This window comes from Centruroides vittatus, unplaced genomic scaffold (genome assembly GCF_030686945.1).
Source record: "Centruroides vittatus isolate TY-2023 unplaced genomic scaffold, ASM3068694v2 contig_349, whole genome shotgun sequence".
In the NCBI taxonomy this organism is placed as follows: domain Eukaryota; kingdom Metazoa; phylum Arthropoda; class Arachnida; order Scorpiones; family Buthidae; genus Centruroides; species Centruroides vittatus.
Window position 1 is genome coordinate 613432 of NW_027122172.1, and position 18536 is coordinate 631967.

General features: G+C 35.6%; 1 protein-coding gene across 1 annotated transcript in view; it reads left to right on the forward strand.

Annotated features, from left to right (window-relative positions):
* The window catches only part of r (carbamoyl-phosphate synthetase 2, aspartate transcarbamylase, and dihydroorotase rudimentary), a 186212-nt gene that overhangs the window by 60128 nt on the left and 107548 nt on the right, over positions 1-18536 (forward strand). Inside the window, exons 7-13 of the mRNA XM_067269235.1 lie at positions 5014-5185; positions 7949-8134; positions 8201-8302; positions 8381-8540; positions 8631-8762; positions 13846-14079; positions 14154-14375. Of these exons, the coding sequence (XP_067125336.1) occupies positions 5014-5185; positions 7949-8134; positions 8201-8302; positions 8381-8540; positions 8631-8762; positions 13846-14079; positions 14154-14375 (1208 nt within the window). The remainder of the gene's footprint in view (positions 1-5013; positions 5186-7948; positions 8135-8200; positions 8303-8380; positions 8541-8630; positions 8763-13845; positions 14080-14153; positions 14376-18536) is intronic.

The window sequence follows — 18536 nt, forward strand, 5'->3', positions numbered from 1 at the left end:
ATTCAACACGGAGTGACACGCAACGGAGAAAAATTTCAACATGGGATAGGTTAATATATTTTTTTGTACATAATTGGTTATCCGAACAAGCCCAGTCTCCAATTGATTCGGATAAACGACGCTCTACTGTATTTGAATGGAGCGATGGAAATTTCATATGTCAAGCTTCACTGCGCATGCATTCTTGTGATATGTTTAAATATGTTTGAACATAACGATAGTTGTTGTAAAATGGCTTTAATATCAAGTTGGAACTCAAAATAAATGTGTATGTAGATGAGTTTGAATAATGAGAACTTATGCACATGTGTTCCCATGTTTCCATAAGTAAGATTGGACGTTAACTATTGGTATCAAGTGTAGTCTGCCATGCCATTGATAGATACATCTTATTCTTAAAGTTAATTCACATGGATGTGCCACAAATTTTTAAAGCTTGTGGCACATTCATTTAACCCCCATTTGAAATCATTGTACACCACTATTGCAAAGAGACGTCAGATCAGTATTGCCTACAGGAGATGCCCCACCATTTTCAATCTACTACATAACAGAGTACTTATATCGTTACAAGAAATCTGAAACCAACACCTGCAACTGCGACGGAGAAATGGTGGGAGACACCACCCACTACCTATTCCACTGTGAGAAGTACAAACAGACTGAACTTCATGGGGAAATGCCTGACAACAAGTGTCAACTGACCGCCAAAATTCTCAAAATCCTGGAAAGCCGAACGAGATGAATGGCAATGAAAACTTATAAAACAAAACTTTTACAGATAGGCAACCCAACTAACAAAAATGAAGGTACAGAGCTGCAAGAAGACAGCAGGTAAATCGCCAAAAGATTGTAAACTCAGAAAATGACCAACAAGAAACAGTACAGCATGTAACAGCAATGTCAAAGAATGTAATATAGCTGGGATCAAATCTGGCCAAGCTGGCCATGACCTATAAATCTTGTTAAAATCAGTATTACGGTTAACTACAGCTACCCATCGTAGGGTAGGTTACCAGGATAAAATTGTTATGCACAGCATTGTAAAAAATTGTAAATAGTATGTAACAAAGTATGTTCATTAATTTCAAAGCAGATGCTCTATGATCCCATGCTTCTTTCTCACTTTTCTATCTCAGTTTACTTCTTCCCTCTACCCTCTTTTCTAAAACCCTTCTTTCCAACTTCCTAGGGCAGATGTCTATGTAAACACAGACGGCACCTCTAATCTTTAAATAAATATGTAATGGAAAAGACCCCTTCAACCTCAACAGACTACTAAGCATTTATAGTGTCCTATCACAGACAACTGATGTGATAGTGAAATGGTGTACATCAGCTTCACTAAACGTTCAATGGGGATCAGAATATGGGAGCATAAATCAGATATACATCATAATAAGAGTACCACCATATGCAACGGACTCTGACATTGTGGCAGACTTCACAGGAGCACAAATCATCCTCACCACCCCACACCTGGAACACCTCAAATGGTTAGAGGCAATTGAGATTTTTAAAGCTTGCAGCACATCATGTGCATTAATTTTAGGGACAAGATGTGTCTATCACATGGCAGGCTATACTTGATACCAATAGTTAACGTTCAGTCTTATTTACGGAAACATGGGAACACATGCACATAAGTTCTCGTTATTTAAACTCATCTATGTGCACATTTATTTTGAGTCCCAACTTGATATTAAAGTTGTTTTACAACAACCATCGTTATGTTTGAACATATTTAAACATATCACAAGAACTCATACACAGTGGAGCTTGACATATGAAATTTCCATTGCTCCATTCAAATATTTTCAAATTATATATTCGTATTCATTTTAGAAGATCTGGCTACTTTACAATTAAAAGATGCCTGAAGAAGAAAGGGTTAAGAAAACGTTTGATTTACCAGATTTAATCATAATACACACCGGTTAAAAGTTCAAGTGAGTCTAATTTTATATTCATCCTGGTGTGCGGTCCAGATTTGTATTTGTGTTGCAGATGCTGTCGTGAGATGGCTTCCAAGAGTGTTTTCAGCAGCTATTCCAGTGTGGTGTGTGATTGCCAAAAGAACAATACTTTGAAGGACATGTTGTTTGATTTATCAATTGTACCCCTACTTTTGAGTAATAAACCAATTCTGGAAACTTTTTGGAGATATTTTGTATATGCACTTGTAGTACACACGTGTGTGTGTGTGCGTGCGTGTGCGCACGTGTTAAGTGATAAATATCGATTTTCTTTATCTTTTGTCAGTAGTAGAGATGTCAACCTACCACTGTGATAGAATTGGATTCAAGTTTGAGACTTAACATCAAAAATTTTTATAATTAATTTGATTCAGATATGTAGGTCCTGTCCTTACCACCCAGCCATTTATTACAAGTATAGATGTACCAAAAGTTTAAAAGCAGTAATATATTTAATTATATAATCAACTTGCATTAATATGAATCACTAAAGGAACAGTAGTGAGTTTGCGTTATCAAAAATTTGTATTAATGATTTTTGGGATTAATAAACAAAAAAATTTAAATACCTTCTAAAACCGATGAACCGGTGCGAACTATTTTCGAAATGGCGAACGTTTTCGCTGCCCCTCCTGGGCTCTTCTTCAGGCCAAATCTGGATTTGATAATCGAACAGCATAAATAAATGGAACGTGTTCTGTAATTTAAACGATCGAGTACGTTGGGCAACCGCGTGCCGTTCCAAATATTTAAATTTCCTCTTATTCCGTTTGGGAAAACGATGTGCGCCTCCTATGATAAATACGCGTGACGTCAACCGATTTACGACCTTTCTTCCAATAAAAACTGCCAAGCAGTGGAGAGATTCCTTTCTTCTTTGAAATTAATACATGTTGTTGTGTGATCGGCTTTATAAATTTCAATCTCCTCCAGAGTTCTCAGATGTTCTTTATAAAGCCGATCGCACAACAACATGTATTAATTTCAAAGAAGAAAGGAATCTCTCCACTGCTTGGCAGTTTTTATTGGAAGAAAGGTCGTAAATCGGTTGACGTCACGCGTATTTATCATAGGAGGCGCACATCGTTTTCCCAAACGGAATAAGAGGAAATTTAAATATTTGGAACGGCACGCGGTTGCCCAACGTACTCGATCGTTTAAATTACGGAACACGTTCCATTTATTTATGCTGTTTGATTATCAAATCCAGAATTGGCCTGAGGAAGAGCCCAGGAGGGGCAGCGAAAACGTTCGCCATTTCGAAAATAGTTCACACCGGTTATCGGTTTTAGAAGGTATTTAAATTTTTTTGTTTATACAACCCGGTGTGGGAGAAGTGTTAGTTTATTTGGGATTAATGTCGAGGTTGTATAATTTTGGGAGTTAAGACTTAATAGGCAATCAAAATCTCTAAATTATGATATATTGAATTAATTTACTAAATAAAGTTAAATAAAATAAAATTTATTTACAAAAACAAATTAATACAGTGTTTGTCCAATAAGTATCAGGACTGAAGTCATAAAAAATATATTGAAGATATATGTACAGTGAATTAATAATCTTCAAAATATGACCCTCCTATATCAATACATCACTGTCAGCATTTTTTCCATTTTTCATATGCCCCCTCAAAGTCAGCAACTGCAAGGTTGTTCAGGTATCCCTTTGAAGCTGCTTGGACCACCTCAATCATCCCAAAATGATGTCCTTTCAGGTTCATTTTTGATCCAAGGAACAAAAATAGAAGTTGAGGGCGCAACATCTAGACTGTAGGATGGTTGGGGCAGACTGTTGTATTTGGCCAGTGCCTCCCTCACAAATAGCAATGTGTGAATGGGCGCATTGTTGTGATGGAGCATCCAGGTATTGGCAATCTCCCTTTGGATGTGATGGACTTAATCCTCAAACGTTTGAGCACTTCTGTCAAATGAATACTTAACTGGCAATCAGAGTTCAAAGGTTCTCACCTTTTAGCCACAGTTTCATCAGTTCAGGTTGCTGTCAGAAATCCAGCACATTGTTCGTCTTCAACGTCTGCCCAGCTATCTTTGAATTTTTTATGCTACTCATAAACACGCATTCTGGACATGACTTCATTCTTATAAACCTCACAGATCATATCAAAAGTCTCTGTAATGGATTTGTTCAATTTAATAGAAAATTTGATGGCAAAGCATTGCTCAATGGTTTGCTGCATCTTGACTCTCGACACGAACACTACACTCAAACCTGTTTTTGTGCGATTTTTTATTTGTGTGATTTGTTTTGTGCAATTTTTTTTGTGTGGTATAACAATTTGATTTAAATTCATATATTGCACAAAAAAATCTCACAAAACAAATCACACAAAAAAAATCGCACAAAAAAAGACCGCACAAAAACAGGTTTGAGTGTAAACACACTTTCACTTTGAGTGCAGTCTACACACTCCAAAGACTAAGAGACAACTGAGTCGGTCTCGTAGCTTACATGACATCCCTACCACCGATCCCACTCATAGAGACTGCTTTCCACCCTTCCCATTGGCAGGAAAAAATCAGTTCGATACTTATTGGACAAACTCTGTATTCTAAATGATTTTCAAATCAAAGAAAATGAGGAGGAGATAGTATTCACTTCTGAAGTGTGGAGTGGTATATCAGAGGGGTTAACCCCCTATTTTCTGAGTACAGTAGAATGGTCTGCTAAAATCAGATGTTTGAATTTGCTTACAATCAGAAGTCAAACCCATCTTTGCTTACTAGGAGAAGAAAATCTATTCAACTTAAAATGGAATATGTATCACAGTACCACTTTTTATTGTTTACATCAAAAAGTGTAAAAAGCTCCTATTTTTGGAATAATTTCTTGGGGTTGTGAAGGTAATTTACAGTTCAGTTTAATGAATTCTGGTAAAATTTTTTTTTACTTTATCACATGAAAATTAACATTATCAATAGTCTTTTTCAAGGCAACTGCAAACTTGTCATTGTTCATTTTAAGGCAATCTGACTGCAATTATATATATTTAATTTTTATATTTATTTTTATATAGAATTTGATGGGTTATTTTTAAGTAATGGTCCAGGAGATCCAGTGTTTTGCAAGCAGACTATCTCCAACATTGCTGAGGTGCTAAATTTTTCTAAGCCAAAACCTGTTTTTGGAATTTGTTTAGGACATCAATTGTTAGCTCTTGCTATTGGAGCAAAAACATATAAAATGAAGTAAGTGATTTTTATATATTATTTAATTTAAATTTTCATATACTATAATTGTGAACTAATGGCTTTGCAATTTTTCTCAAATGCATTGAAGTTGTAAACTCATAATGAGATTATGAGTGAATCATAGCTATATATTAAGGGGATTGAACTAGTGCTTTACAATTGCAGTCTAATATCTTTTTGACAGGCTACTTTGGTTTCATTTCAACAATCAGTATCTTTTACATGGTATTATGAAAGGTGGATAATCGCATAATTATTCTGAACCAATTACGATGTGTAGATGACAAAAACAAACAAATATGAATGTTTTCGAACTCCTTCTGAGTCCTTCATCGGGTTTTCTAATGATTCCTCGATGAATCTTCATTTTGGAATAAAATTCAAACAAGAGTTTGAATAGAAGTTTGAAAAATCATTAAAACCACATTGTTCCCGCGTAGAGAGTTGCCCACCCGGGACTCAATGAACGGCTAATCTGTGCTGTCAATTGATTCCTGCCAGGCCATTGACAAAACCATTTCCTCTTTATTATTTATGCATGTAGATGTAAAACTGGATTTAAAAATGTGCACAGCCTCCAACCGTCTGAGATGTTCTATGGGGGCTGCAGGGAGGATGACTTTGACCTGGTTAATTTAAAGTCCGCTACAATGTCCAGATCTGTTGCATACGTACCAAGGGTGGTTCTCGCATGATGTTTATCAGCCTGATGTTCTTGTAATCTGATCCCTATGGAGCACTTATTTCACCCTAAGGTCTCTATTGTATCTGTTGTCCCTTGCAGGGACACTATATATGCCAGGGAGTCTGTTCGGGTTTGTAGAGTCTTTCCCATTACATAGCATGTTAAAAATAGTCGGGTACCTCCTGTAAACGAGACACACCCAGCATTTCCTGGCAATTTTGGCACATCTTAAGTACGGGTTAAAGGTGATACATTGTTGGATTGGTTATCGCTCTGCATGTCAACTATGGGAGTGTGTCCTGAGTGCATTCACAGATAACATTCTATCAGCCCATGTGTAACTTTGCAATAATCGTGTGCTGCAGCTATGTGCTCTATAAATGCTAATTTGGCATCAAGAGCCTGGGGATTGGAAGAATATGTAAAGGCTCTTCTGATTAATGCCTTGTATGCTACAATCTGGTACAAAAAAAAATCACATGACCCCACGGGTATGTGTAATAACATGGATCCTGGTTTACGATAAACTGATATGTGGATACCAGATCCTTTTACTCTAATATTTTCATCCAAGAAGTGAACCTCCAAGGGGCTAGATTGTTCTACTTCCAGGATCAATCTGTAGGGATTATTATTATTAATATTGACAAAAGCAGTCAGATCTGAAACAGTCTTTCAAAAATTAATGATGTCATCGATATACCTCCTATATAACAGTGTGGGAATCCGGTGGGTAAGAAATGATTTTTCTTACTCATTTGGCCTTAGATCAGGAAGATCTGCCCAGAGGGTCACTAGGATGGGTTTTAATAGTATTTGATGTTGGAGGCAGACCTGCTATAAGCTGGCATGCAAGGTGTGCTCCGCACGCGGGCGGCACGTCCAGGGGGCGGCAAATAGAGTGATCGATCACGTAATATTCAAAGTCATTGTCATGATACCCACTCCACCCAGGGCTGGATTTACATAAGGACATTTGGGGCCGGTGTCCAGGGCCCCCACAAAACTATGTTTAAACATAATTTTTTTTTTATTACTGCGACAGCCTAGTGTGGCCTAATCATGAGGACCACAGACAAAGAAAAATTAAATTTTTCTTTGCCTGTGGCCCTCATTAATACTACATCTCACAAAGCTCAAACCCAGGAAAAAACCTATGAAACATCGAAAAATTTTACATAGGTATTTTTGAATTAAATTAAAATAGTTTTACACAATAAAATATATGTATGTTTACAATAACCGTATTTTTAAATGAAATTTACAACTTCCTAGTTGAAATCTAGTTGAAAGTACAGTATTTTGTGTAAATTTTCTAAATCATCAAATTTGCCTACTCTTAAAGGGGGGCCCCCACCGAATTTGTGCCCAGGGCTCCTGGATTGGTGAATCCGGCCCTGACTCCACCTATAGGATAAGAAATCTTCCCAATGGAGAAAAAATTAACAGAGAATACAAATGTGCTTTACTTAAATCTGGCAAAACCATCAAAAAAATGAATAAGCAAATACTTTTTTGTTCTTGTTTACCTAGAAGTGGGTTTACTTGACATGACTATCATAAACATTTTGTCACGGTCAAAAAACATATTGACAAGATTTGCAAGTCCTTCTGAGCACATGTGAGAGTATTTGTTTTGCTCGAATGCGGTAATAACACGATCTAACGTGATTTCAATCATATCACTGATTGGTTTGACTATGTGCAACAAAAAATTGACCAAGTTTTCCAAAATAGTTGTGACTTGCCAAGCTTAGATATACAGTAAAACCTGCATTGTATGCTGGCTTACCTGGGTTTTACTTATGTTTTTTTGAAAACTAAAAGTTGCTATAATGGATTAAATATTTAACATTTTACATTTTGTTGGATAAAATTAGAAAATAAACTCTATTTTTATCATCATTTTTAATTTTTTAAACTAAACACACCCTGAATGCTTTTGTAGCAACTAAGTCTTTTCAGCAAGCTTCACCAGTGAAGTTCCAGCTTAGACTATTATTGATTTAATTTTTTATTATATTTTAATAAATAATTTATATTTAAGAAGTTCCCTCGTGATTATAATATTGTAGGTATGGTAATCGTGGTCATAATCAACCTGCTGTTCATTTAAGAACAAAAAGATGCTGCATTACATCACAAAATCATGGCTTTGCAGTTAGTACCGAGTCTCTACCCTTAGGATGGTCTATGTTATTTCAGAATGCAAATGATCATACAAACGAAGGAATTGTTCATGACTCTTTACCATATTTCAGGTAAGTAGCCTATTTTTAAAACTTACTTGTGCAAATTTTATTATAAAATGATTTCTTTAATGTAAGCGTTCAGTTCCATCCTGAACATAAGGCTGGACCAGAAGATTTAGAAGTTTTATTTGATGTATTCTTCAAATCTGTTGAAAATCATTTGAAGGAAACTACAAAGTATGCCTTTAAGTACATTATTAAAATTTAATTTTGTAAATTATTGATGATATATTAAAAAGTGAATTAATATTTTAGATTATGCTTAAAAGATTTAATTGATTATTACATGCAACCGAGAATACCGGAGTCCATTAACTTGAAACCGGTTTTGAAACGTGTAAATAAAGTTCTTATTCTTGGTTCTGGAGGTTTATCCATTGGTCAGGCTGGAGAATTTGATTATTCTGGTTCACAAGTTTGTATTAATTCTGAATATACAGAATAAATTTGGAATGTTTGGATATTTTCTTCAATTTTACAAATTTTCTTGAATCTTCTCTTATAGGCCATTAAAGCTTTAAAGGAAGAAAAAATAAAAAGCGTGCTGATTAATCCAAACATTGCTACTGTGCAAACATCTCCCGATCTTGCCGATAAAGTGTATTTTCTTCCTATCACCATAGAATATGTCACTCAAGTTAGTAATTTTGTTGAAATAATCCCTACTAATAATAGTTTGTGTATTAATAATTTATATAAGAAATGCTCTAAACCTATCAATTTTGACACATTTTGTTGTAGTAATTTGTAATCTATTACATAATTTTAATGAAGTAATGATAGTTTTTGTTTCACTTTATTCAACAATTTTTATAGGTGTAGGTATAAATAATCAACACTTACTGGAATTGATTCTATAAAGTAAAATAACCTTTTTCTGTTCCAGCATAAATTTAACTATTTAAAAACGTTTTCAACTGCTTTTAGCAGTCTTCGTCAGTTAATCGTACAATGAAAAGAACGAAGAATTCTAATTTACAAAATATAAGAATGATGAATTCTATCTCTTGATGATCAATAGGGTGATTCCCACGCCAAGTATTGTATTCTAAGCTGAAGAAAAACACTGGGATTAGCGTTATACTTAGTGTGTTCTTTTATTGCAAGCACTTTTGATGCACTTATGGACGTTGTCATAAGGCAAAAACGAAACTTAGTGAGAAATCAAGCAGAAATTATCCAACAAAAACAGAATGCTTAACAGTTTGAATTAAAAACTTCTTTCCAAATCGTTAGGAACATGCATCAAATGTTCAAAAGTGTTCAAACTTGAACGAATGGCAAAACTCCGTGATAGGTGAAGCGGTGCATGCGTGGATCTAGGCTCATGCTACACATTTGCTGTAGGATGTTTATCGTTGTTTAATCGCTTGTACAGCATGACCCGTACACTGGGTAGGTCGAGTGTGGGAGAGTTGCATGCCTCCAAAGTGGTGGTTAGTTGAGTCTCCCATATGAAAACGATTTTCCGATTATTACAGTTTCTGAGCATAACTGACTGAGACCACAGCAGGTTGTAACTCTGCTCTAGCACCTTTCTTGATAGCTCTGTAGTGTGTCTTCTCCTCATAACATCATCCTGGTGCTCCACAAGCTGGCTGGCAAGCATTCTGGTAGTAGCCCCGATATACTGCGTGTTTTCTCCCGTGGTACGATTCTCCATTGGAATGGCATAGACGCCCAACTTTTCGAGAATGAAAAACTTGTCTCTATCATTGCAAATGAGTTTGCGTGGATTTGGAAGTGGGGATAGTGATAGGACAAGGTTGTTCTGCTTGAAAATGTGGCAGATTTGGATGGAAAAGGGTCCAAGGTATGGCAATGATGTTTGGGCCACAGATAATTCCCTCTTGCTGTATAGTGTAGCACTTGGGAACAGAGATTTTTTTACCATACTGAGCACATACATAAACTTGCCATGTGGAAAACCTGCAGTGCATACCACCAAACAGGTGTTGTCTATCAGCACTTGTGAAGATGATATTAAGAATGTCCTTCTGATGAGGGCAGCAATGGCGGCATTGACATATCGTGAGGGCTGGAAAGCCTCTGCTGGGATAATATGTGGTGCTAAATTAGATTTGTGATGCACCGAGAATGGTGACTATTCAGGAGCTTTACGTATGTGTAAATCTAAGAACGTTATTGCAGTGTCATTTTTTTTCTCCCACATAAAGTTTCCACATTTTTATGCAGCAACTCTTGAGAGTTGCTGCATAAAAATGAGGAAAGTCTTGTCCGTGTCTTCCCACACTATCAGAATGTCGTCAACATAACGTAAATAGAGCCGCGGGTAGTGTATAGCAAGCGGGGAATTGAACGTTCTCTGCTCAATCTCTCTCATGACGAATTCCTCTAGGATAGCAGATAAAGTGGAACCCATAGGGACCCCTTGTTTTTGTAAATAGATTTTCTGATTAAAACGGAAGTAATTAGTCTCCATTACAAAGGTGAGCGCTTCTTGTATATTGAGAACTTGTTGGATGTTGAAGCCCTTTTTTAGAAGCAGAGAGTTAGCTAGCATTACAGCCTTGAAGGTGGGCACTGAAGGATATAAGGATATCACATACAGTTTGTAGAATGTGTAGGTGTTAGGCTGTAGGTCACCAATGCTGGCCTTGATGGTGGATTTAGCAACTACCGAAGAAGGAGTAACATATGGAGAATCCGGAAAAAGTGCATGAAAGAATTTAGCCAGCGCTTTTTCTAAATAATAAGTGGGATGAGATCTTTTGTTCACAAGCGGACGTAATGGCCAGTTTTCCTTATGCATTTTTGGTTGGAAGAACAGTCTGGGACATGCAACGTTGGAGGGGGAATCAAGGGATTCAATTAGGGTTGCTGAAACACCTGGTAGGGCAATTATTCTTCTTGCCTTCCTTAAGATCGTTGGTGTAGGGTCTTCACTCAACACCGAGGATTGCGATTGCGTTAGAAATTCATTGGCCCTGAGAAGAAAATAGTTTTCTCTGCACAGCGTAAACTTTCTGTCCTTGTCGGAGACTAAAAGTCTCAAGCTGGCTCTGGTAAGGAAGCGTCCTACTGTTCGGTAATCCACAATGACATTAGGCTTGCCAGATGCTTGTTTTGCCATAGCAAGTTTTGTGATTATGGACAGTTCCATTTGTGGATATGTAGTGGCTGTCTGGCAGGACTTGAGTGCTGCTAACGTGGCCGGGATCAACTGGGAAAGATTGGTGTTGGCAGGGGGAATATACTTTGGTTCTCGTTGTAGGATTTTATGCACTGCGTCAGGCACGTTTTCATCTGTGTAGTTGTAATACGGAATATTTACCTCCACTTTGCTCCACTTGTATGATGAGTGTACTAACCACTGGAGCTTCTTGCTCAATTTCTTTTGTAGCACCTGGGTAGTGTAGGAAGCTATACTGTGTATTTTACCCAGCTGTTCGTAAAGTTGAGAAGGATCACACACTTTTGTGAACCGTAGGTGCGTTGTGTAGAGGTTGATTTCTGCATCTGCGAGTTCCTTTTGTTTGCTCCTAATCAGCTTATGTTAATTCCAACCTGGTATATGTCGGCGCTACGATGAGGAGCTTAAAACAAAGAATAAATGAACATAAACATTCTGTGAACATGAGTGTTGATTCTACAGTACTGGTGGCTTTTGCAAAGCAACAAGGGGTATCAGTATTCTGAGATAAAGCCTCTATCATTGGGGCCACAAGATCAAGACAAGCGGTTAAGCACATTGAAAAAATGGAAATACATAGAGCTCATTTAACTACGCACTGCATCAACCATAGAGATGCGGACAGTTCGGCATCAGCCTGGAAATCCTTTTTTAATAACTTAAATTAACAGAACATCACTATGGACAGCATTATCGTTTCATTTAATTTATCTTAATATTTATTTTAAATTTGCATATGTGTTTATTTTTATCATTTTATGTATTGTACGTTTGGTATAACGCGCAAGTGCGTTACCGTTAAAGCGCACAACTGCTATAGATGTTTGTTTTTATATTTCATAAATTAGAATTCTTCGTTCTTTTCATTGTATGATTAACTGACAAAGACTGCTAAAAGCAGTTGAAAACATTTTAAAATAATTAAATTTATGTTGGAACAGAAAAAGGTTGTTATTTTATGATGTAGATATAGAATTATACTTTGAATATTTGTTGAATTATATAGAGATGTTGGTGTAAGTGTCATTAATAATTGTTGGTTTTTATTTGGACATTGAAACAATAGAATATTAAGTCGGATCTACTTCTGTATGATATATAAAACATTAGCATTTTTGGCATGAATGTCTATGGGCATACTTGGTAATTACAGTGTAATGCTCTCTAACTTCTTAGCAAATTGGTCATAAAAAAATGATTTAGGTATCATTATTAAGAGAATGAAAAAAATAAAGAATGTTTTTTCGAAACATTGAATAGTTTCAGATATACAGTAGAGCGTCATTTATCCAAATCAGTTGGGGACTGGGATTGTTCGGATAACCGATTATGTACGAAAAAATATATTAACCTATCCAATGTTGAAATTTTTTTCTGTTGCATGTTGCTTCGTGTTGAATTTTTGTCGATTTTAAGCCTAACGAAAATTTTTATAATAATAATCGAGGCTATTGTTTCGTTAAAAGTTATTTCTTTATTTCGTACAAACAAAATAAATATATTGAAAAATATAAAAATAAAAAAAATTATACTTTAGAAGTTAATCTAGTATCAAAAACGTTTGATTCGGCACGACGCGGTCCGACCGGAAAGCTTTCGGTTAACCGGCTTTCGGATAAATGATGCTCTACTGTATTGCATTTTAAAGTTTATGTGCATACAATAATGCAGCAGCAGATGATGAGTCATCAAATACTTGGCAGTACTCTGCAACATACACAACGAATCATTAGCATAAGAGTTATAGTGATTAATTATGATAACGCAATAGAAAATGCATTACTTTGACATTGGTCATACTATAAATAAGATGAATTATACTACATCTAACCAACCGTTCGTAGCTGTAAGCAATTAAGTGATGGTTATTGTAAATTAAATAAACTGAGTGATTCTCAAATTTTCATTTTATTTCTTTCAAAACATGTACAAAAATCAGATAGTGTGTCCATAGACCTACTGTGACTATTTTCAAATGATCGTTCAGATTTCTGTAAGTTATAATATTGAATTGTATATTGGAGTACTGTTGTTTATTGAAATAGGATCAGCTGCTGTGATTAGTATTTTATTTGCATGTCATGCAGAAATGAAGAATCTGTTCACTTTTAAAGTTTCACTAATCATTTTAAGCTATAATAAGAAAGATTAAACAACTAGTAACTATCTTGTATGAATATTAATAATTATGTAATTAAACTAATTTAATACATAATTATAAAAATTTTGAAAGAAAAGGTTGGCCAAGTGAGGTGACTCAAAAATACATCATCTATCTGCCTGATGTGCAGATGCATTGCCTGTTATATTACTAGAATCCTCATCTTTTCTCCAGGCTTATTTATATAATTTAGATGTATAATACAATTGTACAAGCTAATTATTGCTGTAATAATTGAGAACATTGTTATCTATACCCCTTCATTGCACTCAACTAGTCATAATATGAGCAATTAAGCTTTGGTTTAGTTGTCAATGTAATAATGTTTACTTATAATAATAAGTTTAATTATTTTGAATATATTTATTATAAAGTAAATTAATAATTATTCTATATTACTGAAAGGTTATCAAATCTGAGAGACCAGATGGTATTCTTCTGACATTTGGAGGTCAGACAGCTTTAAATTGTGGAGTTGAATTGGAAAAAGCTGGAATTTTTGACCAATATAAAATTCAAGTTCTTGGCACTCCCATAACATCTATAATTAGCTCTGAAGACAGAAAATTATTTGCCGAGAAAGTTGCAGAAATTAACGAAAGTGTTGTTCCAAGTGCTGCTGCATATTCTGTTCCAGAGGTAATGGCTTAATGATTAAGTAAAATAAATCAAGTATTAATATTCAATTATTGATTTAAATAATTCATTAATAGGCTTTAGAAGTCGCAGAGTCATTAGGTTATCCAATCTTAGTTAGATCAGCCTATGCACTTGGTGGATTGGGATCCGGATTTGCAAACAATCAAGAAGAATTGAAAACTTTAGTAACTCAAGCATTGGTTCGTTCTTCTCAAGTTCTATTAGATAAGAGTTTAAAAGGCTGGAAAGAAGTAGAATATGAAGTTGTAAGAGATGCTTATGATAATTGTATTACGGTAAGAGCTTTTGATTTAAATTTATTGTATCTAGTATAATTTAGAAAGAACAGTTACACAAGAAATTGTAATTTTTGAAGTTCAGTAATGGTTTTTCTCAGACAAGATGGAAAGGAAATGTATCCTTCACCAAGCTCTTTAGCTTTAAGCTGTTTGTGGGTGGAGTGAATAAGGGAGGAAGGAATGGAGTTGGTATTGTAATTGACAAAGTTCGAAAAGACAGTGCCTGTGAGGTTAAATGAAAGTGTGATAGAATTATGAGCATTAAGTTGGACATTGGTGGAATTTTCATTACGATTGTGTGTTTGTTTGCTTCTCAACCAGGTAGTGGAGAAGAAGGAAAGACAAACTTTTGGACAGATCTTGACCAAGTTATAATGTGTGTTCCTATAAACAAGAAATTAATCTGTGGGGGCGATTTAAATAGTCATGTTGGGAAGAGGAAGAATGCGAAAAGAAGAGTTCTTGGGAGGTGGAGTATGGGAGAAAGGAATGGAGAGGGAGAAAGACTAGTCAATCGTGCTGTGGCTTTTGACCTTGTGCTAGTTAATGCTTACTTTGAGAAGAAAGCGAACCAACTGGTTACATACATGAGTGGATGTAGATTCAACCAAATTGATTTTTTCTTGTGCCGCAGGAGACATCTGACAAGTGAGAGAAGTGAGAAACAGTAAGGTGTTAAATGGAGAAAGTGTTATTGCACAACATAGTCCTCCTGGTGGATTGCGACTTTCTTATGGGCCATTGTAAGAATTTTGTTAGCAAGATTGAACAAAAGATCAAATGGTGGAGATTGAAAGAGGAGAATTAAGGAAAGAGAAGATAAAGAAACTTACCATTTGGCAAATAAAATAAGTAAAAAGGCAGTGGCTATTGCAAAAGCAAATGCTTTAGAAGAGGCTTATAAAGTTTTCAAAAGGAAAGTTTTTTGGTGAAAGAGAGTTGATGAGAATTGTCAAAGCAAGAGATAAGGCATCAAAAGATTTTACCTTTATTAAACTGATTAAAGATGATAAAGGAGTGGTATTACAAGATTACGAAAGAGTCAAGGAAATATGTCACTCACCAAACCATCATCAGTTCATGACATGAAAGAAGAAGAAAACTTCTTACAAACATTTTTGTCTATATGAAATAGACATCTTCAGGTCTCAACAATATCGAACCAAAGGCTAGTAAAATAGAACGCTTTCAAAAGATCGGGTTGATATCAAACGAATGATATCAACCCGATCTTTTGAATATTGTTGGTTCGATATTTGAGACCTGAAGATGTCTATTTCGTATAGACGAAAACGTTTGTAAGAAGTTTTCTTTTTTCATGTCGTGAACTGGTGATGGTTCGACGAGTGATATATTTACAATAACTCAGGGTCAAGGATAGATGGAAAGTATATTTTAGGAATTTATTGAATGAAGAAAACCCCAGAACTTTATAGGAGAATGCACAGGCAAATGAAGGAATGGTACAAGATATTAGCAAAGAAGAAGTGGAAAGTGTGCGTAGGAAAATGAAGATGGCAAAAGCAGTAGGCACTGATCGGATTCTGGTTGAGGCTTTGAGAGGTTTGGGTAAGGAGGGAATTGATATTCTCTGGGAACTTATGAAGAAACTCTGGCAGCAGGAGAAGATCCCAGATGAATGGAGGAAGAGCAGTCTTGTGCCAATCTATAAAGGTAAATGGGATGTACAGAATTATGGAAATTACAGAGGTATAAAGTTATTGTCCCATACTACGAAGATTTGGGAGAAAATTGTAGAAAGTAGGATTAGGCAGGAATCTGAGATTGGAGATGAACAGTTTGGCTTTTTGCTGGGAAGGAGTACGACTGATGCTATCGTTGCTCTAAAACAGCTGACGGAAAGGCACAGGGAAATGCAGGAAGCTTTGCACATGGTGTTCATAGATCTAGAAAAGGCGTATGATAGGGTACCAAGGCAAGAGGTATGGAGATGTTTGATGGAAAAGAATGTTCCAGAAAAATATGTTAGGCTCGTCAAGGAAATGTACGAGGGAGCAGAGACCCAAGTTAAGAGTAGTGTGGACACTACAGAAGGGTTCTTCGTTAATGTTGGTTTATGTCAGGGATCGGCCATAGCCCTTATTTGTTTGACCTGATAATGGATGTGTTAGTGTGTGACATGAAGTATGAGGCTCTGTGCAGTATGCTGTTTGCAGGTGATATTGTGCTATGTGAACTTTCCCAAAACAAGGCTGAGAAGAAACAGGAAGATTGAAGGAAAGTTTTTGAAGAAAGGGGCATAAAGATTAGCAGAACTAAAACAGCTTATATGACTCTGAATGGTAAAGAAGAGTGTAATATTAAAATCCAAAATGTGCCACTTCCTTTGGTTCCGAGTTTTAAATATCTTGGGACATTTGTTGAGATGGGAGGAGGATTGGACTCTGAGGTGCAGCATAGAATTCAATGTGGATGAATGAACTGGAGGAAGCTGAGTGGTGTGTTATGCAACAAGAAAGTTAGCTGCAGTCTCAAAGGAAAATTGTATAAATCGGTTGTTAGACCTGCAATGTTTTATGGAGCGGAGACACGGGCAATAACAAGAGCCCAAGAAAGAAAGATGGAGGTGGCGGAGATGAGAATGTCAAGATGGATGTGTAGAGTGTCAAGGAAGGATAAAATAAGGAATGATTTTATTAGAGATTCTGTTAAGGTGGGCCCCTTGAGCAAAAAGATGCAAGAATGTAGGTTGAGGTAGTTTGGCCATGTAGAGTGAAGAAGTGATAATTATGTTGGAAAGATGATCAGAAAACTGGTATTAAAAGGAAAGAGGAAGACCAAAGATGCATTGGAAAGATAAGGTGGAAGAAGACTTGAAACAGAGGGGACTTAAGAGAGAAGAAGCCCTTAATAGGAAGAAAGGGAAGAAACATATTAGAGAAAGAAATGCCGACCCCATATAAACATGGGAAAAGACGAAGATGAAGAAATATTTTTTCTGAGAAAATCCTTTATAAACTGGAAACACAACCAATTAAAAAAAAATTTAACAAAGATTATAAAAAAATGTACTTACAATTATGAAGTACAATTTATTAGAATAATAGCACTTTGTCCTTTGTTACCATTAAAGGTATAGGAAACTTTGGATGATCAATCAAAAAATTTTTCTTACAAAGAATAAATACAGCAATGTTGTAAGTTAGCTGTTCTTATTAACAAGTTACAAGAAGAACTTAAATCTTGAACATTTATCTATTATAAAATTGGGGAATAACATTTGAAACTCTAAATAAATAAATCTGGTTCCCAGCTAAGTCTACTCCTTGCAAATAAATGTTTATTTGATCATCCAATATAAATCAAAGTATTCTGTTCTGTAATAAGTTCATCTTGATTTTGATAATGCATTTATCTTTAGTGTTATCTGTGTACAAAATCATTCAGCTCACATCATCATCCTGTATGAAATCCAAACATTTTATTACATATCAATACTTAAAGTTTTTGATATGAAATATTATGTTGATATATTTCAAAAACTTCAAAAATGTTTGAGCTTTACACAAATCTATAAAGAAACCTGTGTTGGAGTCAGAAGTCAATATATAATGTACAGTGTGTTGAACATCCCTAGCTTTGAGGATTAATTTTGGGAAAAGAAACGTGAGTATAATACTGTAGATAATAGTAATAGAAAGTGTATTTGAGAAGGTTAACTACTTCATTAAATTAATACATTTCCACATTTGCTCCTCACAATTTCTGGTCTGTATTTGATTTTGGTTGATGTGCGAGCAAGCATGTTAAGTGTCACACTGTTAATGGCTCTCACGATTCTTATAAGTGAGGCTCAAGTGCCTGGCACTTTTATAGCAAACACAGAATTCTTAACATGCACACAAAGAAAAAAGTTTAAAGAAATGATGTCAGATGATTGGATAGATCAAGAATTGGGGTTAGTGATCTAGACTGAGGAGCAGCAGCAGTCCTTTCAAGCATATGTACTGTACATACGTACTCAAGGTCAAGCTGCATAGTGCCATAAATTGCCACTTGGCAATTTTTTATTAAAGTGGGAGTAAAACCTCTAGTCTGCTTATTTCAACATTCAATGTGAAATTGAATCACAGAGCACACTTTACAAAAAACAGCAGAATGTTGATCTCCTGTGCAATGGAAGTCTCGTGCACCACA